At 40.5% G+C, this 18,423-nt stretch overlaps 1 protein-coding gene across 1 annotated transcript; it reads right to left on the reverse strand.

Annotated features, from left to right (window-relative positions):
• Positions 1 to 274: 274 nt before the first annotated feature.
• On the reverse strand, positions 275 to 13,691 carry nt5e (5'-nucleotidase, ecto (CD73)). The gene is made up of 9 exons (XM_089004468.1): positions 13,247 to 13,691; positions 12,951 to 13,173; positions 10,503 to 10,691; positions 7,536 to 7,733; positions 7,279 to 7,433; positions 4,695 to 4,803; positions 3,979 to 4,128; positions 2,986 to 3,186; positions 275 to 882 (listed from the first exon to the last, which is right to left on the reverse strand). Exons 1-9 carry the CDS (start codon positions 13,685 to 13,687, stop codon positions 722 to 724), a joined length of 1,827 nt encoding a protein of 608 aa, XP_088860594.1. The 5' UTR covers positions 13,688 to 13,691; the 3' UTR covers positions 275 to 721.
• Positions 13,692 to 18,423: the final 4,732 nt, after the last annotated feature.

Below are 18,423 nucleotides of genomic sequence, written 5' to 3' on the forward strand. Positions count from 1 at the left end.
GTTGATGTACAATATTTTGTTTTTCTTATCATGTTATGACGACCGTTCATACATGTGGTGAACTCAATTTTCCCGAGAACACACGTCTTTTTTTGGAAAGGGAAGCTTAAAACACTTCTGGACAAAAAGTATCATGAAAAAATGTTGTTATTTGAACCACGACAATATTAGATTAGGTCAAAATTGTACTGCATTGTTAGTTCTCGAAACCTTTAACATTGTTAAATTCATACAGCAGTAATAAGACTTAACAAATAATGCACAAACGAAACACAAAGGTCAAATTGTTGTTTATTCATCAAATGAAATGTAAATATAATAAAAGAAATATGGAAATGTTATGTTGAGGCAATGCAGTTGCTTCGTGCAGTGCTACCAATATGACAAATACTGTCTTAAAATAGAGCAAAGCAAACACCAACTGAACCGTTACAAAAAATATGTTCAAGGCCACGTCAAGATCAATTCGAACATTATAGACCACTGAATCTTATTGAACTTATTTGCAGTTCATCTTAAAAAGGTGTTTAGTTACGTACAGAGTACTAGCCGGCGCGTACTTGAAATGTGTAAATGTTTTTACTTCACAGGCATTTTTTACTCTTACTAATTTTCAGTGTACTAAAAATGTGTTACTTTCTCTAATATTTTCATATTTATGGAGCATTTCTTGCTTGATGTTGAATCTCCCCTCAGAGTTTTCCTCATTATAGTTTCTGAATCAGAAATTCAGAGATAGGCTTAAACTCAACAATAGCAGGATGAAGCTTTGGGCCAAAAATGCTGCCGAGTTGCTCCTGAACTTGATCCGACCTTCCACAGCTGGGTAGACAAGCTTCCTCTCAGAGATGTATTTGGACAAAACTGAAATGTCCATATCACCTGCAAGAAGCAAATAACATATCTTGGGTCATAATTTCTTGGCATGCTAATATTTTACAAATTAATCCTAAACACATTTTTTTTTTGGTACAGAATCCTACAATATTATAAAAATACATTTCTTTTGTTGTACGAGAGTTAAATTCCTGTTTTCCCTCTTTTGACTTCCAGCCGATCCGCTTCCCTTATCAGGGTGTCAACCACAATCGCACAGGAGGCCAAAACTCAAATAACTCTTTCAGTCCTCGGCCATCAAGAACAAACCTTTATGGAATAAAACGTTAAAAAAAACATTGAATAACATTAATGCCTTGAAACAGATGGGATATTGTATTACTCCAAAATTAGAATCAAGACAAGGGCATGGCAAATCCTAGTGGACCCTCTGCACCCTGCCCACCACCTTTTCCAGCTACTCCCCTCAGGCAAGCGCTACCGATCCGTGCACAGCATCCAGCAGACATTTAAATTAGATTCTTCCCCCCCTAACCCAAATATAACTGCAATTTTGCACAACCCCGTGGAACAGCATCCCATTAGAATCATTGCACACTTGTTCTACGAATACAGCACCTGATCACTTTAAAGGCAAAGCTGCACATAACCTTTTTAAAGGGACATGTAACTTGTGCTGCATCAGTTCCAATCGGCACTTGAACTGCTACCTTTAAATTTCTCAATCTATAAGCATTTATCTTTAGTGTACCGAATTTGACCCAATCGTCCGTAAAGGGTTAAATGGTTGACTGCTTTCGTGCTCCAACTGTCCAACTGTCATATTTCATTCTACCAATGATCACTTTAGCTCTGCTTGATACTTTGCACGTTGTCTCAAAGTTGTTCCTGAGAGGTACCACTTACATTCAGGAATTCAATTAGATTAGCCTTTATTTGTGTACTCCATACTTATTTGTCATGACTTTTTTATGATGATGAGAGTGCATGCTGCACTAGAACATGCTGTTCCACTGGAGACAAATTCCTTGTTTGTTCTACATACTTGGCCAATAAAGATGATTCTGATTTTGATTCTGATTATATGACTATTACCTATGATTAAGGTCAACCTGCACTCAGTTTCCCATCAGTTTCGAAATCGCTCTGTTTTCAGCATTCACTTTTCTCTTGGCTGTTGTCGGCAAGTTACTACAACTGAAAAAACTTCCGAACTGGCAGCTGTTGATGTCCAGCATGCGCTATTCAAAAGTCCTAGTGAGTTGTGTCTTGAGGCTGAATCAACGTAGAAATAATACTAATAAAACCCAAAGGCTGGACAGATGTTTGGCCTTTGCTCCTTTTTCTGACCCCCACACTCTTCAATAAACTTCGAAATGTTTGTGCACACTTATGATTGACTAAGTGTGTGCATGTGTGTGTTTTTAAAAGGGCGATGACAGACCAATAGGCACACGTGCAGAACATGGAATACGACTCTTGACATGAGGCAGATTTAATAAACAATATAAAGCTAGCAACACTTGGGCACCTTACACAGCAATTCCCGTCAGTGCCTCATGTTTGAAACTAATTCACACCACTTCTGTTTACTTCCATACTGCATTTCAGGAGAGTTGGAAGACAGATTAATTTCACATTTCATCCTTTGTGGATTGTAATGCGAAATTTTCACTATTATCCCAAGTTGTCCTCAGGCAAGGAATTCACCCTGCTGATCCAACAGGCTAGCATTTTAAAATAAATCATTACTCTGCGTACATCGTGCACTTCATCAGAGATCTGTAAGATTCTTCTGGCTTTAATTTATCCTCCTCCTCTTTCAATAGCACTATAGCCTTTTAAGTGGTTCAACATGGTTGGCAGTTGTGTCAAATCTGCTCCAGAATGGAAAATGTGATTGCAATCGTATCTTCCAGTGACAACAGCGTGGCACATATTTCTGACAATTTCAAGTCACCGCATTTGCAAGGCATTCTGATTTTCAATAGTTGGTATGTGTGAGGTTAACATTGGAAAAACAAAAATAAATATCCTTATGGTAAGGAACAGGTTGCAGCAGGTAAGACTTTGAGACATTGCAGAACTCGTGCATACATGCACACACGTGTTCACAAACTCATCTCTCAACATCATCCGTCTGACTACCTGTGTTGTGCTTCAGCAGCTCCTCCTTGAACATGGTGTAACCGTCACCACCATCCACCAAGTAGGAAGGCGTGACTACAGTGTATGTCTTCTCCAGGTCCAGTGGTTCATACTTGGGCACTCTGCACTGGGTGCAGAGAACAGATAAGGATGCGACACGCTGGTTTACTGGCTTTGATAGGTCATACTCTACACGGATGCCTGCAAATGTAGAAAAATGTGACGTTTATTCAAAACGGAACTAGGTTGATACTCAATGTTATTTCCTTTTTTTCATTGCGGGTTATTCGTGGTTTATGATGTCGTAGTTTTGTTTGGAACAATGCTGACATTTTTGACTGTGAGATGGAAGTGACAATTTCTTTGATCAACACCAACAACAGCCGTCTAGAACATTAAATGTAGTGTGTTTTCCGGTGTATGAAGCACACCCAAAAGCCTTGATATTCTTCAAAAGATGACCCTGCTTCTATTATGAATGTAAAGTACATGTATTTTAAATTCACAGTTTCAAAATTCCCAAACCATTGTTCCCTTTTTACATGAATATTTCAAAGGAAAAATGGCACACAAATGCAGTATTTTCCGGTGTATAAGGCGCGCCCTAAAGCCTTATTTTTTTTCAAAAGATGACCCTGCGTATAAACAACTACGTACTATCAACAACCACGACCACATTTCACCCTGTCGAAGTCGTGGGGAACCCTAGCCTCTACTGTAGCGCCTTATAATGTGGTGTGCCTTTTATTTGTAAAATATTTATATATTATAATTAGAAAACCATTTTATTCATTGAAGGTGCGCCTTATATATGGAAAATGTTTGAGAAAAAAAAACTTTGGGGGTGTTCCTTATGCTCTATATATTGTGCAACCTAAATGGACGATAAACAACCCGCAATGAATTCATAGCCTGCAGTCTCGGTCTCTTCACTTGGCGTAAGTTACCAAATAATGCACTTGGGAAATATTGTTCGGAGATAAGAAATGACACCTGACACTTGCAGGAATTCTCCATGCATGTCTCCATATCTGTGAACTGAGCGTTCAAACGCCTTTTTCATGGTTGACCCCTTTATCTGGATCAAGTCCATCGTTTGTTGAAAGGGTAATACAGTCAGGATCTCCTCCATTGTGATGGTGCCTGCGACACAAAAACACGACAAAGTTATGAGACAAAACTGCCAACTGCCATCACATGACAAGAGGAATATCAATACAGGCGACCCTTTGCATTGTTGGTTTGGCCCAATTTTCAGCTCTCAAACGTAAAATGTGGAACACCAGCTTGGCGGCCCGGTGATCCAGTACTTAACACGTCGACCTCACAGTACAGATGTTAGATTCGATTCCATTTCTGGCTTTCCTGTGTGGAGTTTGCATGTTCTCCCCTTGCCCGTGTGGTTTTTCTTTGGGTACTGTAGTTTCCTCCCACATTCCAAAACATGCATTGGTGGCTTATTGAACACTGTAAATTGTCCCTAGGTGTGAGTATAGATGGTTGTTTGTCTATGTGTGGCCTGTGGTTGGCTGGCAAACAGTTCAGGGTGTCCCCCACCTAGTATCCGTAGACTGCTGGGATAGGCTCCAGCACGCCTTGCAACTCTTGTGAGGATAAAGCGGATCAGAAAATGGATGGGTGGTCAACTGAAACACCATTTCAATCTGGAGATTGAGTAAGAAAAAAAATGTCCTCTTCATCGTCTTCACCGTTTTTGTAGCGCTCATCAATGGCTGTGCGGATGTCTCCGCTGTTCAGTATGCAGACAGCCACGTGATTCCACTGTAGCTCAGTAGAGTATTTTAAATTGTGGTGAACCTGACGTCAAAAAAGGAAAGAACAAAGCGAGATGTGTAAACTGTGCTTTTCAACTCTTAACTGCAACTCACTTCCACCCAACATCCGTAATAATGACTCTTTTCCCACTTTCAAATCCCACCTCAAAGCCCATCTGTTTAAAATTGCATTCGCAGTTTAGTTTAATCACCTCTTTTATTATTTATGGTTTTATTGTTCTGGTGTTTATTGTTCTTTTAACTGTAAAGTGTTCATGGGTTCTTTGAAAGGTGCTTGTAAATTAAATTGATTATTATTATTAACTTTTATGGGACAAATGGTTCACAAAAAGCTAATCTTGACTATTGTCACAATTTTCTAATACAGTATTGCTCTTAAACTTATCGAAAGTGCCAGTATTAAAACATCCGTACTGTCAATTAAAGCCCCATTTTTTCCCATTTTTTTGTTATGAGTCAATGAAAGAAAAAGGAACATACATATAGATTAACACCCAAAGCAAATTAAAATGAACTCAGTTCAAGTAAACATAAAACAAAACAGTACAATAATTTTGAATCCAAACTATTATTAATGAAAATAAACTAACTGCTCCCTCATATATATTAAAGACACATGACCATTCTTCAATTACGCTGGGTGCTACATAGCCCGTTGACATCATCATCATCTACCTAGACAACCACTTTTGCCATGCTTATGTCAATGACACATTCGATGTATGCTTATACTCAGTGGCTTCAACACCACTAGCAGCGAACTGCTAATGCCATGCATGCAGTACAGTAGTTAGTGACAGGCTAGACATTCTCTGTGTTCATTTTTATACTTTTCACACGATCACTTCTTTAGTACTTCTTAAACTATGCCCAAATTCATAGTTTGCGTTCTTCACAGCCCAAATTTGTAATGCACATGACAAATTCCTGTGTGACTTGACCGCAAGCCTATGTCCAAATTAATGTGGTCTTCATATCTGCCCTTTCTTTCGTATTCCTTACTCAAAACGTGTACATGGTCAAAGGGCACCATGGACTTGCACTCGGTGCAGTTTACTTTTAAATGTAAATACTGTATTTTCCGGTGTATAAGGCGGACCCAAAAGCCTTCATTTTCTTCAAAAGATGCCCCTGCGCCTTATACACCGGTGCACCTTATATGTGAAGTAATATTGAGCTACAACAGGTCTCACAACTACCGTTAGCAGTCAACAACTTCATTTCTCCCTATAGAAGAAGTAATTGGTAACCCCGGCCTCTACTGTAGCACCTTATAATGTGGTGCGCCTTATATTTGGAAAACGATAACATATCTATTTCTATATTATATTTGGAAAACATTTCATTCATTGAAGGTGCGCCTTATAGTCCGGTGCACCTTATACAGTGAGACCTCAACTTACAAACACCTTATCTTACAAACTTTTCGTCTTAAGAACCTCAAATTTATGAAAATTAAACCTTATAATAAGCACTATTTTCATAATACACACCCACCACGGCTGGCGGAGTGATCTTCGGCGGAAGCACACGACCGAACAGCGCTCCAGCCGGCGCTACTTTGCACACCGCCTCTCATTGAATGCACACGTCGATCGCCTACTTGGACCTTTTTGCTGATAATTTTGCTATGATGGGACCGAAAAAAAAACCCACCACAGGCTCGTGTTCAGCCCAAGAAGACACAAAATAAAATCACCGTCGCCGAGAAGAAGGAGATAATTGAAAAACACGAACAAGGTGTGCATTTGTGTGATTTAGTGGCCGAGCACGGCTATGCTAAGTCAACCATTGCTCCCATTCTCCGGAACAGAGAAGCCATCAAAGGTGCGTCTGTTGCAAAAGGTGTTTCCGTGCTCTCAAAGCGACGGTCTCGGGCAATCGAAGAAGTTGAAAAAAAACTTTATTTTACAGCACAGTTTATTTCTTTAATTACAGTCCTCGTGTAATGTGCCTCTCTTTGTGACTTTATGACACAATGCAGTGTATTTCTTTCATTACAATACAATAGCACATTTATTATACATAGAATAAGGTATGTTGTGTGTAATTTTAAGGCTTATTTAGTTTAAAACTATATTTTATGGAAACCCGGGAACGGATTATTCCCATTTAAATGGTTTCCTATGGGAATTTTTATTTTGAGATACACACTTTTCGCCTTACACACTCTGTCTGGGAACCAATTAAGTTCGTAAGTTGAGGTCTCACTGTATATGGAAAACGTTTGAATATACACAATTCACTGGGGGTGCACCTTATGCTCCAGCGTGCCTTATACACCGGAAAATACGGTATACATTTTGGGGCTGCGCAATCATTTAATCGCCCAGACCGATGTGGGTGATGATATCTCCTTTGCCTCTGCAACCAAAAATCCTATTATTGGGCTACACATGCAGGATCTGAGGTGTCATAGCTGTTGCCAAGCAGTTTGTCTCATGGTTACATTTGTGGTTTGTCGTGCTGACAGTTTGCAGAAGTACTTATGTAATACCATGGCGTCACAAATTAAGTTTCCCAGGTTGCATTCTCGGAAACGACACTCCTCAAAAGACCCGTTGAGGTACACTAGTGTTTGGCCGACATATTGTTTTGAGTATTGAGACAGCTTCTCCTTCCACTTCTCGACATCAGCAAGGATATCGGGATCTGGAAAGCGAAAAAGCGGAAATGAAATCACGAAACCCGCTTTTTGCTGTGTTTTCCAATCCTATGCTGCCAGATATGACTAGGTCAGTTACTGCAGTCTACCTTGAGGTATACTGCTGTCCAAAAGGATAGGGTTTCCAACTGCTTTGACAACATTTCCAGCCGAGTCAAAGGTAACCTTCAGGTAGCCCAGGTATTTTCCAAAGGCATATGCCTGGACTACTGGCACATTTCTGCCATCATCTGACTTCACCATGAACGGGTACGGGCCTGCTGGCACTTCGGTAGATGGAGCATTTCCTACAGGGCACAATAATAAGAATTATATAACTATGAAGTACTCGTGAGAGACAGATCGATTCAAATAATGATACTGGTGTTGGTATGCACTGCTGGGGTTTATCACATTATGCCGCACCCCCTCTTTCTTTTGTTTTGATGTTGCTCTGCCTGTCACGTTACTCAGCATCTCTATATAAACATGTAAATAGGCTCAGCCAACATGATTGAACCAGTGACACGGTCGACACCACTGATGGCGAAAGAAGACGACGAATGTTGTGTGGCGCTTTTTCCCGGTTGCAAATTAAAAATAGAGTCCAACAGTTCACAAACAAGACTTTATTCAAGCCATTGGAAGATAAAAAAATGGAATAGGAAAAAGGGAAACTGAGGAAGGAACAAAATCCTTCATTGCCTGGACTCAACAGACCCCCCTAACACCCATCCACTTGCAGCGTATACTGGTAAAGGCCTTTCAATCGAGCAGAAATTATCCACAAAAATATTCTAAGAGGCCAACTCCGAAAGTATAACTTGCCGTATTTTCCGGAGTATAAGACGACCCCAAAAGCCTAAAGATGACCCTGCACCTTATATACAGGTGAACCTTATATGTGAAGTATATTGAGCCGCAACGGGTCTCGCAACTACTGTCAGCAGTCACCGACTCCATTTCGCCCTGCAGAAGAAGTAGTGCATAACCCCATCCTCTACAGTCTTATAATGTGGTGTGCCTTATATTTGGAAACGTTTATGTATTTAGATTGGATTGGATTGGATTTGCCTTTATTAGTCTCGCAGTGGAGAAATTTACATTTCACAGCAGCAAATATATTTATATTTATATATTATATTTGGATTTTCTTTTGTCATTTATTGAAGGTGCGCCTTACACAGTATTTGGAAAATGCACCATTCATTGGAGGTGCGCCTTATACACCGGAAAATACGGTACGTACATGTCATAAAAAATTAAAAAAAAATCTGAATTTCATAATCCATTATCGTTAATTATAAAATAGTATTAGAACATATATTAGCAAAACTGTCATCACATTCATTTGGTGGGGAATCAATACTAAATCTTTGCACAGACTCATCTCCTTAACGTGAATCCACCATCTTTTTTGTTTCATCAAAGAGGTTATGCTTTCACCATCATCATGTTTGGTTTATCCCAAAACTCGTCAAGGTGGGGATGGAGGGCTCCGCTGATGTAAAATGCAATCGATTTTTAGCATGGCTATCTTGGTTTCCTTTGACAACACATCAATGGCAATACAACAAATGCTTCACGGACTTCAAAAGAAGTCCAAGATGACTCCCGAGGAGACAGCCCTCAGCAAGTGCTCTCACGACCCTTGCTTTTTTTGTTGTTTATATTTGTGTTGTTTTTGTGTTTTGTTTTGTCAGTTTGTGTTGTTGTGCGTTGTATGGAACAGAGACAGATTGTCTTCAGCATTTTTGGCCACGACATTCATCAAGGAAGAGACTGTGCTGAGCGGTTGCGCCTTTTCAACAGCACGAATATGCCAGCACTGTTTTTGATTGGGAGGAATGTCAGTCCCATTCAACTGTCATGGCTGGACAGCTCTGGTGCGATTGTGCTTTTTTGCGCCTGGAACGGATAGCATTTTCACAGCCCCGCTTTATTCAGCGGAAAGGTTGATGCTGTTGGACAGTCTGCGGCTGGATGGATGCATGGCTTGAGGAGCCCGCGATGAGAAGAAAGGAATTTCAGCACAGAGCGCCGATGTGGCTGTGGAACTGTCACGGCTTGGAATTGAAGCGGATTTACGTGGGACAGGAAATGTGAAACAATCTGTAGCTGGAAACTACAGCTTCGTTTTTGCTTTCAACATTTAGCTTGTAGTAGACATACACATTCCGCCATGATGTCTTTGTGTTGTCAGATTATTTGTTTTTCTGCTTTTTTGTTCTTTTGACTTCAAGATGGCGCTGCAAGAGTGACTGCCTTTCCAGCAGCTCCTGTATTTTGGTTTTCTACTTCTTCTTTTCCTTTCCTCTTTCTTTCATAACATTGCTGCTGTGAAATGTAAATTTATCCACTGCAAGACTAATACAGGCTAATCCAATCCAATGTAGGAGTTGACCACTGTATTCTAATCCAAGCATCCAGTTCCTGTGAAGATTGCATTAACAGTTTCATGCATCTTATAACCTGACAACATGATAAACTGTCCACTGTAGTAACCGCTTAACCTGAATGGTTTAATAGGGTTCATGTTTCCTATCATTCATCCAATCTGCAAATTTTTACTTTTCATAAAAAGTTTAAGGGCGGCCCGGTAGTCGAGTGGTTAGCACACCGGCTTCACAGTGCAGAGGTCGCCGGTTCGCGTCCCGGTCTGGCCTCCCTGTGTGGAGTTTGCATGTTCGCCCTGGACCCGCGTGGGTTTTCTCCGGGTCCTCCGGTTTCCTCCCACACTCCAAAAACATGCATGGCAGGCAGATTGACCACTCCAAATTGTCCCGAGGTGTGAGTGTGAGAGTGACTGTTGTATGTCTTTGTGTGCCCTGCGATTGGCTGGCAACCAATTCAGGGTGTCCCCCGCCTCGTGCCCGAAGACAGCTGAGATAGGCTCCAGCAACCCCCGCGACCCTAATGAGCAATAAGCGGTACGGAAAATGGATGGATAAAAAGTTTAAGAACATGCATTTATGTATCTGTCTGTGGAGTAGATGCTGTGCTTCAATCACAGTCGAGTTTTCTGTATGTCAAACCACAATTGAAATATTAATTGAAAATGACGGGCAAATACGTACCAGTGTATAGGAATGTGTTGGTATGTCCTCCAATAACGATGTCGATCCCCCTGACTCGCTTCGCAATTAATTGATCCACATCAAACCCAGAGTGTCCCAGGGCGATGATCTTGTTACAGCCGAGTGCGTGTAGCTTGTCAACCTCCACCTGCAGGGATGCCACCTCGTCTTCAAACTTTAGGTGTGGCCCTAAAACGCAAACATAAGACTAAAGTCAAGGTTCAGCAACTGGTTCGTGCAGCTCTGACACATTGTACAAACAGCACTGAAGGAGTGAATCCATCCTCCCTTTTCAAAATATGATCCACACGGAAGTCGATTGCGAAATTTGAGGATTTTAGCATTGCAAAGTCGATTTCACAATCAATGCATTAAGTGACGTGTAAATGGACAGTAAAAAAAAACATGAATTTATACATCTCAGCTCAATAATTGTGTGGGCTGTACGATTTTAATCAGGTTCAGTTTGGGAATTCACACTTTTTAAAGGATGAATATTAAATTGACAGATTTAAATTTTGATTGCATGTTAAGTTTGAACACTTATTTCAAAGATAAGATAAGATAGGAATTTGTTTAAAATCACTTATTTCAAAGTTTACAGTGTTAATATGTGTGATACAGGAAGCTCTCCCTACTTCCTTAAACAATACACTTGATGTGGCTGTCAAGCATCATTAGCTGTTCAGTACACAAATGTTAACAGGATCATGCAGTGGTCAACTTCTTTCTACAAGTGTATTAGAGTTAGGAATCTTTAAAAAAAAGCTTTGTCAAACTGCAGCAGTATAGCGCCAACTACTGCAGAGTAGGATTTACTCGGTCAGATTTTTTTCTTCGCCTTATTTTCCCCAGATACCTTGGGAATTTCTCCATTGTGAGACAAAAAAAGGTTGACTTACCTTATCTTGTATATGTCACTCATGGTGTAGTGGCACACTTGGCTGAAATGTGTAGGATACATTCCCACTCAGTGATGTTGTCGATGTGAACGGTTGTTTGTCTCATTATGTATATTGTTGTTGTCATTATGTGTATTGTTGTAGTTTACCTTCACCCCCTAAGGGGGTGGGGAGACAGAGAGAGAGAGAGAGAGAGAGAGAGAGAGAGAGAGAGAGAGAGAGAGAGAGAGAGAGAGAGAGAGATGCTGCACTGCTCAGGGTGTTGTCTGCCTTCACCCCGAAAGGGGTTTGGGGGGAGATTTGAGAGAGAGAAATAGAAAGTGAGAGAGACAATTAGAGAGAGACAGAGAGAGAAATAGAGAAAAATAGAAAGAGACAGATAGAGAGAGAGAGACTGAGAGAGAACTCGAGTGCTGGCTGTAGTGAACAAGCTGTTTTTTTTCACATCTTTGTACTGTGTATAGAAACCTGTAATCTCTTCCGAAGGAAAAACCTGATTGTGCTTTCTGTCGCTGATGTTAACACGAATAGAGAGATTTTGAGAGTCTAAGATCTGGAATTTGTACTTTTACTTAAGCAGTTGAAGCACTACTTTTATTTACCCCACAATGTGTACTTCTGCTTAAGTCGGGGTATGAGTACTGAAGCAACAGATGGATAATTCTGATTTTGTGCTATATTTTGTTATGAGGAAGACAGAGAGATACATGACCTTATTTGGGCAATTAATTCCCAAGCCGGATAAATACAGAGGGTTGTGTCAGGAAGGGCATCCGACGTAAAAGCTTGGCCAAAACAAACATGCGTTTCAAACCTCTCAAGATAGAGGACACTGATTTGCTGTGGCGACCCCTTGAAGGGAAAAGCCGAAAGGAAAAGAAGAAGAATGGCCGTATTTTCCAATGTATAAGGTGCACCCAAAAGCCTTATACGCAGGTGTGCCTTACATGTGAATTAATATTGAGCCAAAACAGATCTCACAACAACTGTCAGCAGCCACTAACTCAATTTCCCCCTGTAGAAGTAGTGTATAACCCTAGCCACTACTGGAGCGCCTTATAATGTAGTGTGCTTTATATTTGGAAAACTTTTATGTATTTCTATATTATATTTGGAAACCTATCACTCATTAAAGCTGCACCTTATACTGGTAACATCCGACTTACGGCCGGCTCAACTTACGACCACCCGCACTTACGACCACGACCTATACAGACCCTATTTTTTTAATTTTTTATTCTACGCCTGGCACCACAACGCCCTAGCAGGCCGGCAACGCGTGTGACAAGTTTGCCAGCATCTCAAGCCAGCCAGCATCTCACTCGCACAGCAATCGACCATTTGCGAGTCATTTAGCGTCCTAGTCTCGATTCAACATTTTCAGAATCAGAAAACCTTTAATCGTCTAACAATGGGGATATGTGCAATGACATTTTGAATGTATTTCAACTTACGACCATTTTGACTTATGACCGTTTGATCGGAACGGAACTCGTTTGTAATTCGGGTGTTACCTGTAGATGGAAAAACTTTGGAACATATTTACCTGGCATCGACAAGAAAGGGGTCTCTGCGGTGGTGTATCCCACCACGGCCACTTTTTCCAAACCCACGTTGATCACCACGTGAGGCCGGTAGAAGCGGCTGAAGTTGGCCATCAGAGTCTGGTCCGGTTTGATGTTCGAACTCACCATTGTGCAATTAATATTCCGCAGGAAAGGCGAGATGAGACCCTCCACTCCATTGTCAAACTCGTGGTTCCCGAAAGCCTGCGACGCACGACACCCAAAAGTTGTTTCCAGTGGCAAGACTTGACCCGGCAGCTTTTCATAACACAATTACCATCACGTTATAGCCAAGTTTGTTCATAAAGTGAGCCGCTTCCGCGCCTTTATAGTAGTTAAACCACACGGTGCCTTGAAACTGGTCGCCGGCATCCAGCAGCAAGACATTCTTTTCCTCCCTGCGGATCTGCGACAGTTTACTGAACCGCCGTGCCGCTCCCCCGAAGCAGGGACCCTCGGGCGGACACTTTCCAGAGTCCACGCTGGTCTCTTCGATGCGCGCGTGGATGTCATTGGTGTGCAGCAGTGTTAGCTCCAAGCTCGAACCCGGCTGACAAGTGTCGAATAGCAGCAAAAAGTTGAGGCAAACCGAGGCGGTCTTCCATGAGAAAGCCATCGCGTATGTGCGCTTGTGCCTGTGAGCGTCGGCGGCGGCGGGAGGATTTGAGTGTGGTGACAAAGACGCGTAAAAGAGCAAACGGAAAAGGCGTGGGCTCATTTTCCCCCTGCGGTTTTGGTCGTGGAGGAAAAGTAGTCCCAACAGGGAATATTTTTGGTACTTTCTTTGCAGAACGTCTTTACCATGGGTCAACCAGCGTTTCTTCAGCTTGTAACTCTTCTCGAATTCTGATTCACGTTATGATTAAACAGTTTCACGTCAACTTGTCCACCCATCCATCCTCTAATCTGTTTATCCTCACAAAAGTTGCCTATTCCAGCTGTCTTCAGGCTGTAGACGAGTTGCCAGCCAATTGCAGTGCGCGCATAAACAAACAACTATTTGCCTTTACAACACAAAGTGACAATATAGACTGTTCCATGAAGCCGCCATGCAGGTTTTTGCAATGTGAGAGGAAAACGGAGTACCTGGAGAAAACCCACACAGGCACGGGGAGAACATGTAGCCAGAATTGTACAGTTGACCACTGTGACATACTGTATACACAATTGTGAAAAAGCAAATTAATATGTACATATACATTTATGTAGAAAACCGTCTTTGCGCAGATACTAATGTCAACGGTTTCTCACAAATTACCAACAACGTTTAACAATCAGACACTTTTATTTATCCTCTATTTTACCCTATGAGACCAGTTCAAAATTTGGAGGAACACTTTACAGTAATCCCTCGTTTATTGTGGTTAATGGGGACTGGGAACGCCCACAATAGACAAAAACTGTGATGTGGTGAACCCTACATGTACATGCATTGGTAAATGTACATGTGCATGAGTATAAAATAATGTATAAGGCTACATTTAGTGGAACACAGTACAGGACATGCATAAAGAAGCACATTAAATGTTTGTAGTACAGTACAACAGTAATGCAATAAAGTAAACAGTCCACTGTCAACATACGCTATATAAAGCATAGTATAATATTTTCAGGTACATTGCTGGTCTTTTTTTGATGTAACACACTGTAGATACATTGACGTAATGGCGTGCAACAGCGGCATAACTCTCTTTCTCTTTTCCTCGCTTTTTCATTTTACTTTTTCACTCACTGTCATCATGTTCCTCTCTTTTTGGGGTTCGCTGATTTTGAAGGCACGGGACGTTTAGGTACGAATGAAAATACAAGAATACGTACAGTACGTAACCTGAACTAACACAATGCGAGAACAGGAAGGGGGATAAGCATTCAGGTATGTTGAATGCTGTCCAGTAGTGTCGTCTCTCGCCCAATTAGCTTCGGCCCAAGTCAGCACGAAAACAAAAACCCCTAGTTGACAGCGTCAACATGAATGTAAACAAAGTCAAGGTGATTAATGTACAGTCAGCAAAGTGATGAACATGTTTACATCAATAATCGACTCATTTTGGTGTAGCCAAATGAAACAGATGTTTTTGGTTACTTAATGTTCAGTTTTGTGCATTTACAGCACAATAATGCCTCAAAATGGATGAATTAAAAAAAGACAGTAAATCCAATGAATGCTTTATGCTGCTCTCTGTGACCCGCTGTAGTTTTACAGCACTGTACTGTAGTGACTTTGCGGCCTTTTTTTAGGTTCGAAAAAAAAAAAATCTGCGATGCAGCAAGGGCCACGAAAATTGAACCGTGAAGTAGCAAGGGTTTCCTGTCATTCATTTCCGATGTATATAAAAGGTGAATCACTCACCTTTTGTGACCGAGCTTCGTTGTATCAACGAGTGGCCAGGAAATATTCTGAATACTTTTCTCCTCTGATTTCTCTTTTCAAAATCCAAAAATTGAGTCTTACAGTGACTGTTTCAATCGTGTAATTCATTGCCAAAACGCATTGATTTTCTCCCTTTGTTATTGCCGACTATTATCCATGCTGTCATTGCCTTTTTATTGAGCATCTTCATCTTTATTAAGCTCATCGAATTGCTTGTTCTGTAGCCACAAGAGGACACGAGCCAGTGTCTTTTTGTGCCGGTCCCAAGCGCGGATAAATACAGAGGGTTGTGTCAGGAAGGGCATCCGATGTAAAAGCTTGGCCAAAACAAACATGCGAATCAAACCTCTGAAGATGGAGGACTGATTCGCTGTGGCGACCCCTGACGGGAAAAGCCGTCAGGAAAAGAAGACGAGAGTGACTGTCACCAATATCCACTACGTTCACACCGTAACAAAGTAACACATTTGAATCACTAACAAAGTGAAATGCGTTAAAATTGTGAAGAATAAGGACGTTTTGTTTTTTAGATATAACTTTAGTTGTAATAATCAATTGTATGCAAAATGGTGTTGGCTCTGATTGGCTGAGTATACTGTGCAAAGCAACCACGAGAGATAGCTACAAATAAAAACGTTGAAAAATGTGAGTCAGATTTGTAACATTTCCCCCCGGGCATAAGCTATTCACATGAAGATAAAGAAATGTGGATTAAAATGACGTAATAATTTAATTTTGGAAATACAATCCAGTTAGGACGCCAAGGTGCACCACCTGCGTGTGAATGGCGACCCCTCGTGGTCCAATATGATGCCAATCACGCGATCTACATCCTCGTGTAATACTTCAATGGCTCACGAAACCTTCATTTAATCAATTTATTCATTACGAGTTACTAAAAATATGTTACTAGAGTCAAACAGGTACAATTCAAGCCAATTTACAAGGAAAAAACAGGTGTAGTGAATGTCAAGCTGTTGGCTCAAAAATACCACTTTCGAGAAAATGTTAAATGGATTTAACACACTGTTGTCTTTTTTAATAATAAATCGACATTAGTAAACGTTAAATCAGGCAACAGAACAGTATTTCAACACATCTTGAGTGTATAGCAAATTAACAAACATGAAGTAAGTGGCAGTTGTTCGTAACACTTTCATGCACAATTAAAAGATAATTTACATCAGTGTTTTTATTACTCTTGAGGTATTGAAAAAACATAACGGCGATGGACAGCAACACACACGAGGGTCCATTGTGGTGGTTAAGGCACAACGGTGACATTAAGGTTAATTTATATCAGAGAAAAACACTGTTTAAATAGCTGTCCACTTGAGTCACCACTATACCCGAAAGAGTTTAAGTGCAATATGAACAAAACAGATATGAGTTGAGTATAAATGTAACAATTGATTAAAAAAAATATCAATTTAACATAAATTCAAACCATTCCTTTTAAACTAGCAAAGTAACACCAAAGAGAGGTAAATTGGAGACGTTTTTAAGTACACCTCCTGAAATCCAAACATCCATCCATTTTCGATATCGCTCATTCTCTTCAGGATGACGGGTGTGCTGCACCATATACCAGCTGGCTTGAGGTGAGAGACATGATAGAAAATTGACTGGATGCAAGCCAAACGCAGCACCATTTGACAGTATTCATTTTATATTTAAGGACAAATATTGATGTTGCATCATTTAAACCGCTTTACTGGGAAAAACAACATCCATCAAAGTCAAAGTAGAGCTCGGAGGAGAGTTTAAATGAATGCCACATAATTTTAACATTTTGAAGTCATTCAATCAATCAAATGTTATATAGATAGCAATAATACATAAAAATTCACCTCGAAGTGCAAACTGTAGAATAAAAAGCATACAATATCGGTCTCTTCGAAATATAGCTAGATGCAGTGGCGGGCCACGCATGGCAACCTCAGGCCTACAGTAGGACTACGTCTGAATCAATCCACAGCAGCGTGTGCGGTGTGATTTATTACACGTCAACTTGAGGTTGCAGTTGACCAGGAAATAACTTGTGACTTGAAGAAACTTAAGAAATACTGTCATTAAACTATTAACATTTTTACTTTGACCTCATAAAATTGCAATATTATTGACTATTTTTGCTAGCTTTGGAGCCTTCCAATGTTTCTTAATGATTTCCATCTATTCTTGAAAAGTCTATCTTGAAAGTGGCTTTAACAGTATATATGCAACCAAATCCATTTCTTCTCATACTTCAGCCATTGTGGGTTGACAAAACCGCTATTAAATCAACACAACAATATATTTGCTTATGCAGTTCGCGACAGATAGTGTGCTAGCTCTGCCAGTATGCTCTTCTCACTCGCGGCTCGTGATACTCTGATTGGCCAGTGATTAGCCAATCATGGTTTCCATTCACATCATTTCCAGCGCCTGCCAGCAGGCCTTGGGTTGCCAACTTGAACATTGATTGGCTAAAGCAACTGTTTCACTCCAGGGTCCGCAGAACTGATTGTGAAGGCGTTCAGGTAGATTCTCGAACCTGGTAAGAAACGATGGCTGAGATGTGATTGGTTCAATGCTTAAATCCGAAACACATCTGGAAGAAACACAACATGGTAAAAGCGATGAAAGAAAGATGAAAGACAATTTTGAATTATTTAATAAAAATTCAAGGAAAAAATATATTTAATATTAGTCTGTGATTCAGATATTAGGCCAGCAGAGAAGGCCTTGCAGTCCCTGATGGCCTGCCACTGGCAAGACGTATTTAAAACACCCCTGCTAGTAAACACAAAAAAGTGTGCTCAAATACAATTGTTCTTGGTAAAATACAATATTTGTTATGTGTTTTCTGAAACAAAAGTTGAGCTACATGTTTAATGGAAACAATTTTGCACTCGTATGATTGAAAGTAGAACATAAAAGTTGTTTTGATGCACTTTTTTGCTATCTGAAAATGTCAGCAAAAGAATATTGATTAAACATCATTGAAACATTTTTTAAATGTGAAAACATCATCTGAAAAAAGTCAAAATAGCACTTAAATGCGAATTTTAAATCAACCGCTGACTATACAAAGGTAATATTGG

The sequence above is a fragment of the Hippocampus bargibanti genome, linkage group LG09 (genome assembly GCF_051943395.1).
Source record: "Hippocampus bargibanti isolate YZ-2025 linkage group LG09, ASM5194339v1, whole genome shotgun sequence".
NCBI classification, from domain to species: Eukaryota; Metazoa; Chordata; class Actinopteri; order Syngnathiformes; family Syngnathidae; genus Hippocampus; species Hippocampus bargibanti.

What these genes read in the sequence shown, in the direction of transcription:
- nt5e (XM_089004468.1), bottom strand. Translation starts at nt 13,687, where the DNA reads ATGAGCCCACGCCTTTTCCGTTTGCTCTTTTACGCGTCTTTGTCACCA. An exon ending in ACTTAATTTGTGACGCCATG is followed by an intron (nt 4,804 to 7,278) that starts GTATTACATAAG and finishes TTTTGACGTCAG; the next exon opens with GTTCACCACAATTTAAAATA. An exon ending in AGAATTCCTGCAAGTGTCAG is followed by an intron (nt 3,187 to 3,978) that starts GTGTCATTTCTT and finishes CTACATTTGCAG; the next exon opens with GCATCCGTGTAGAGTATGAC.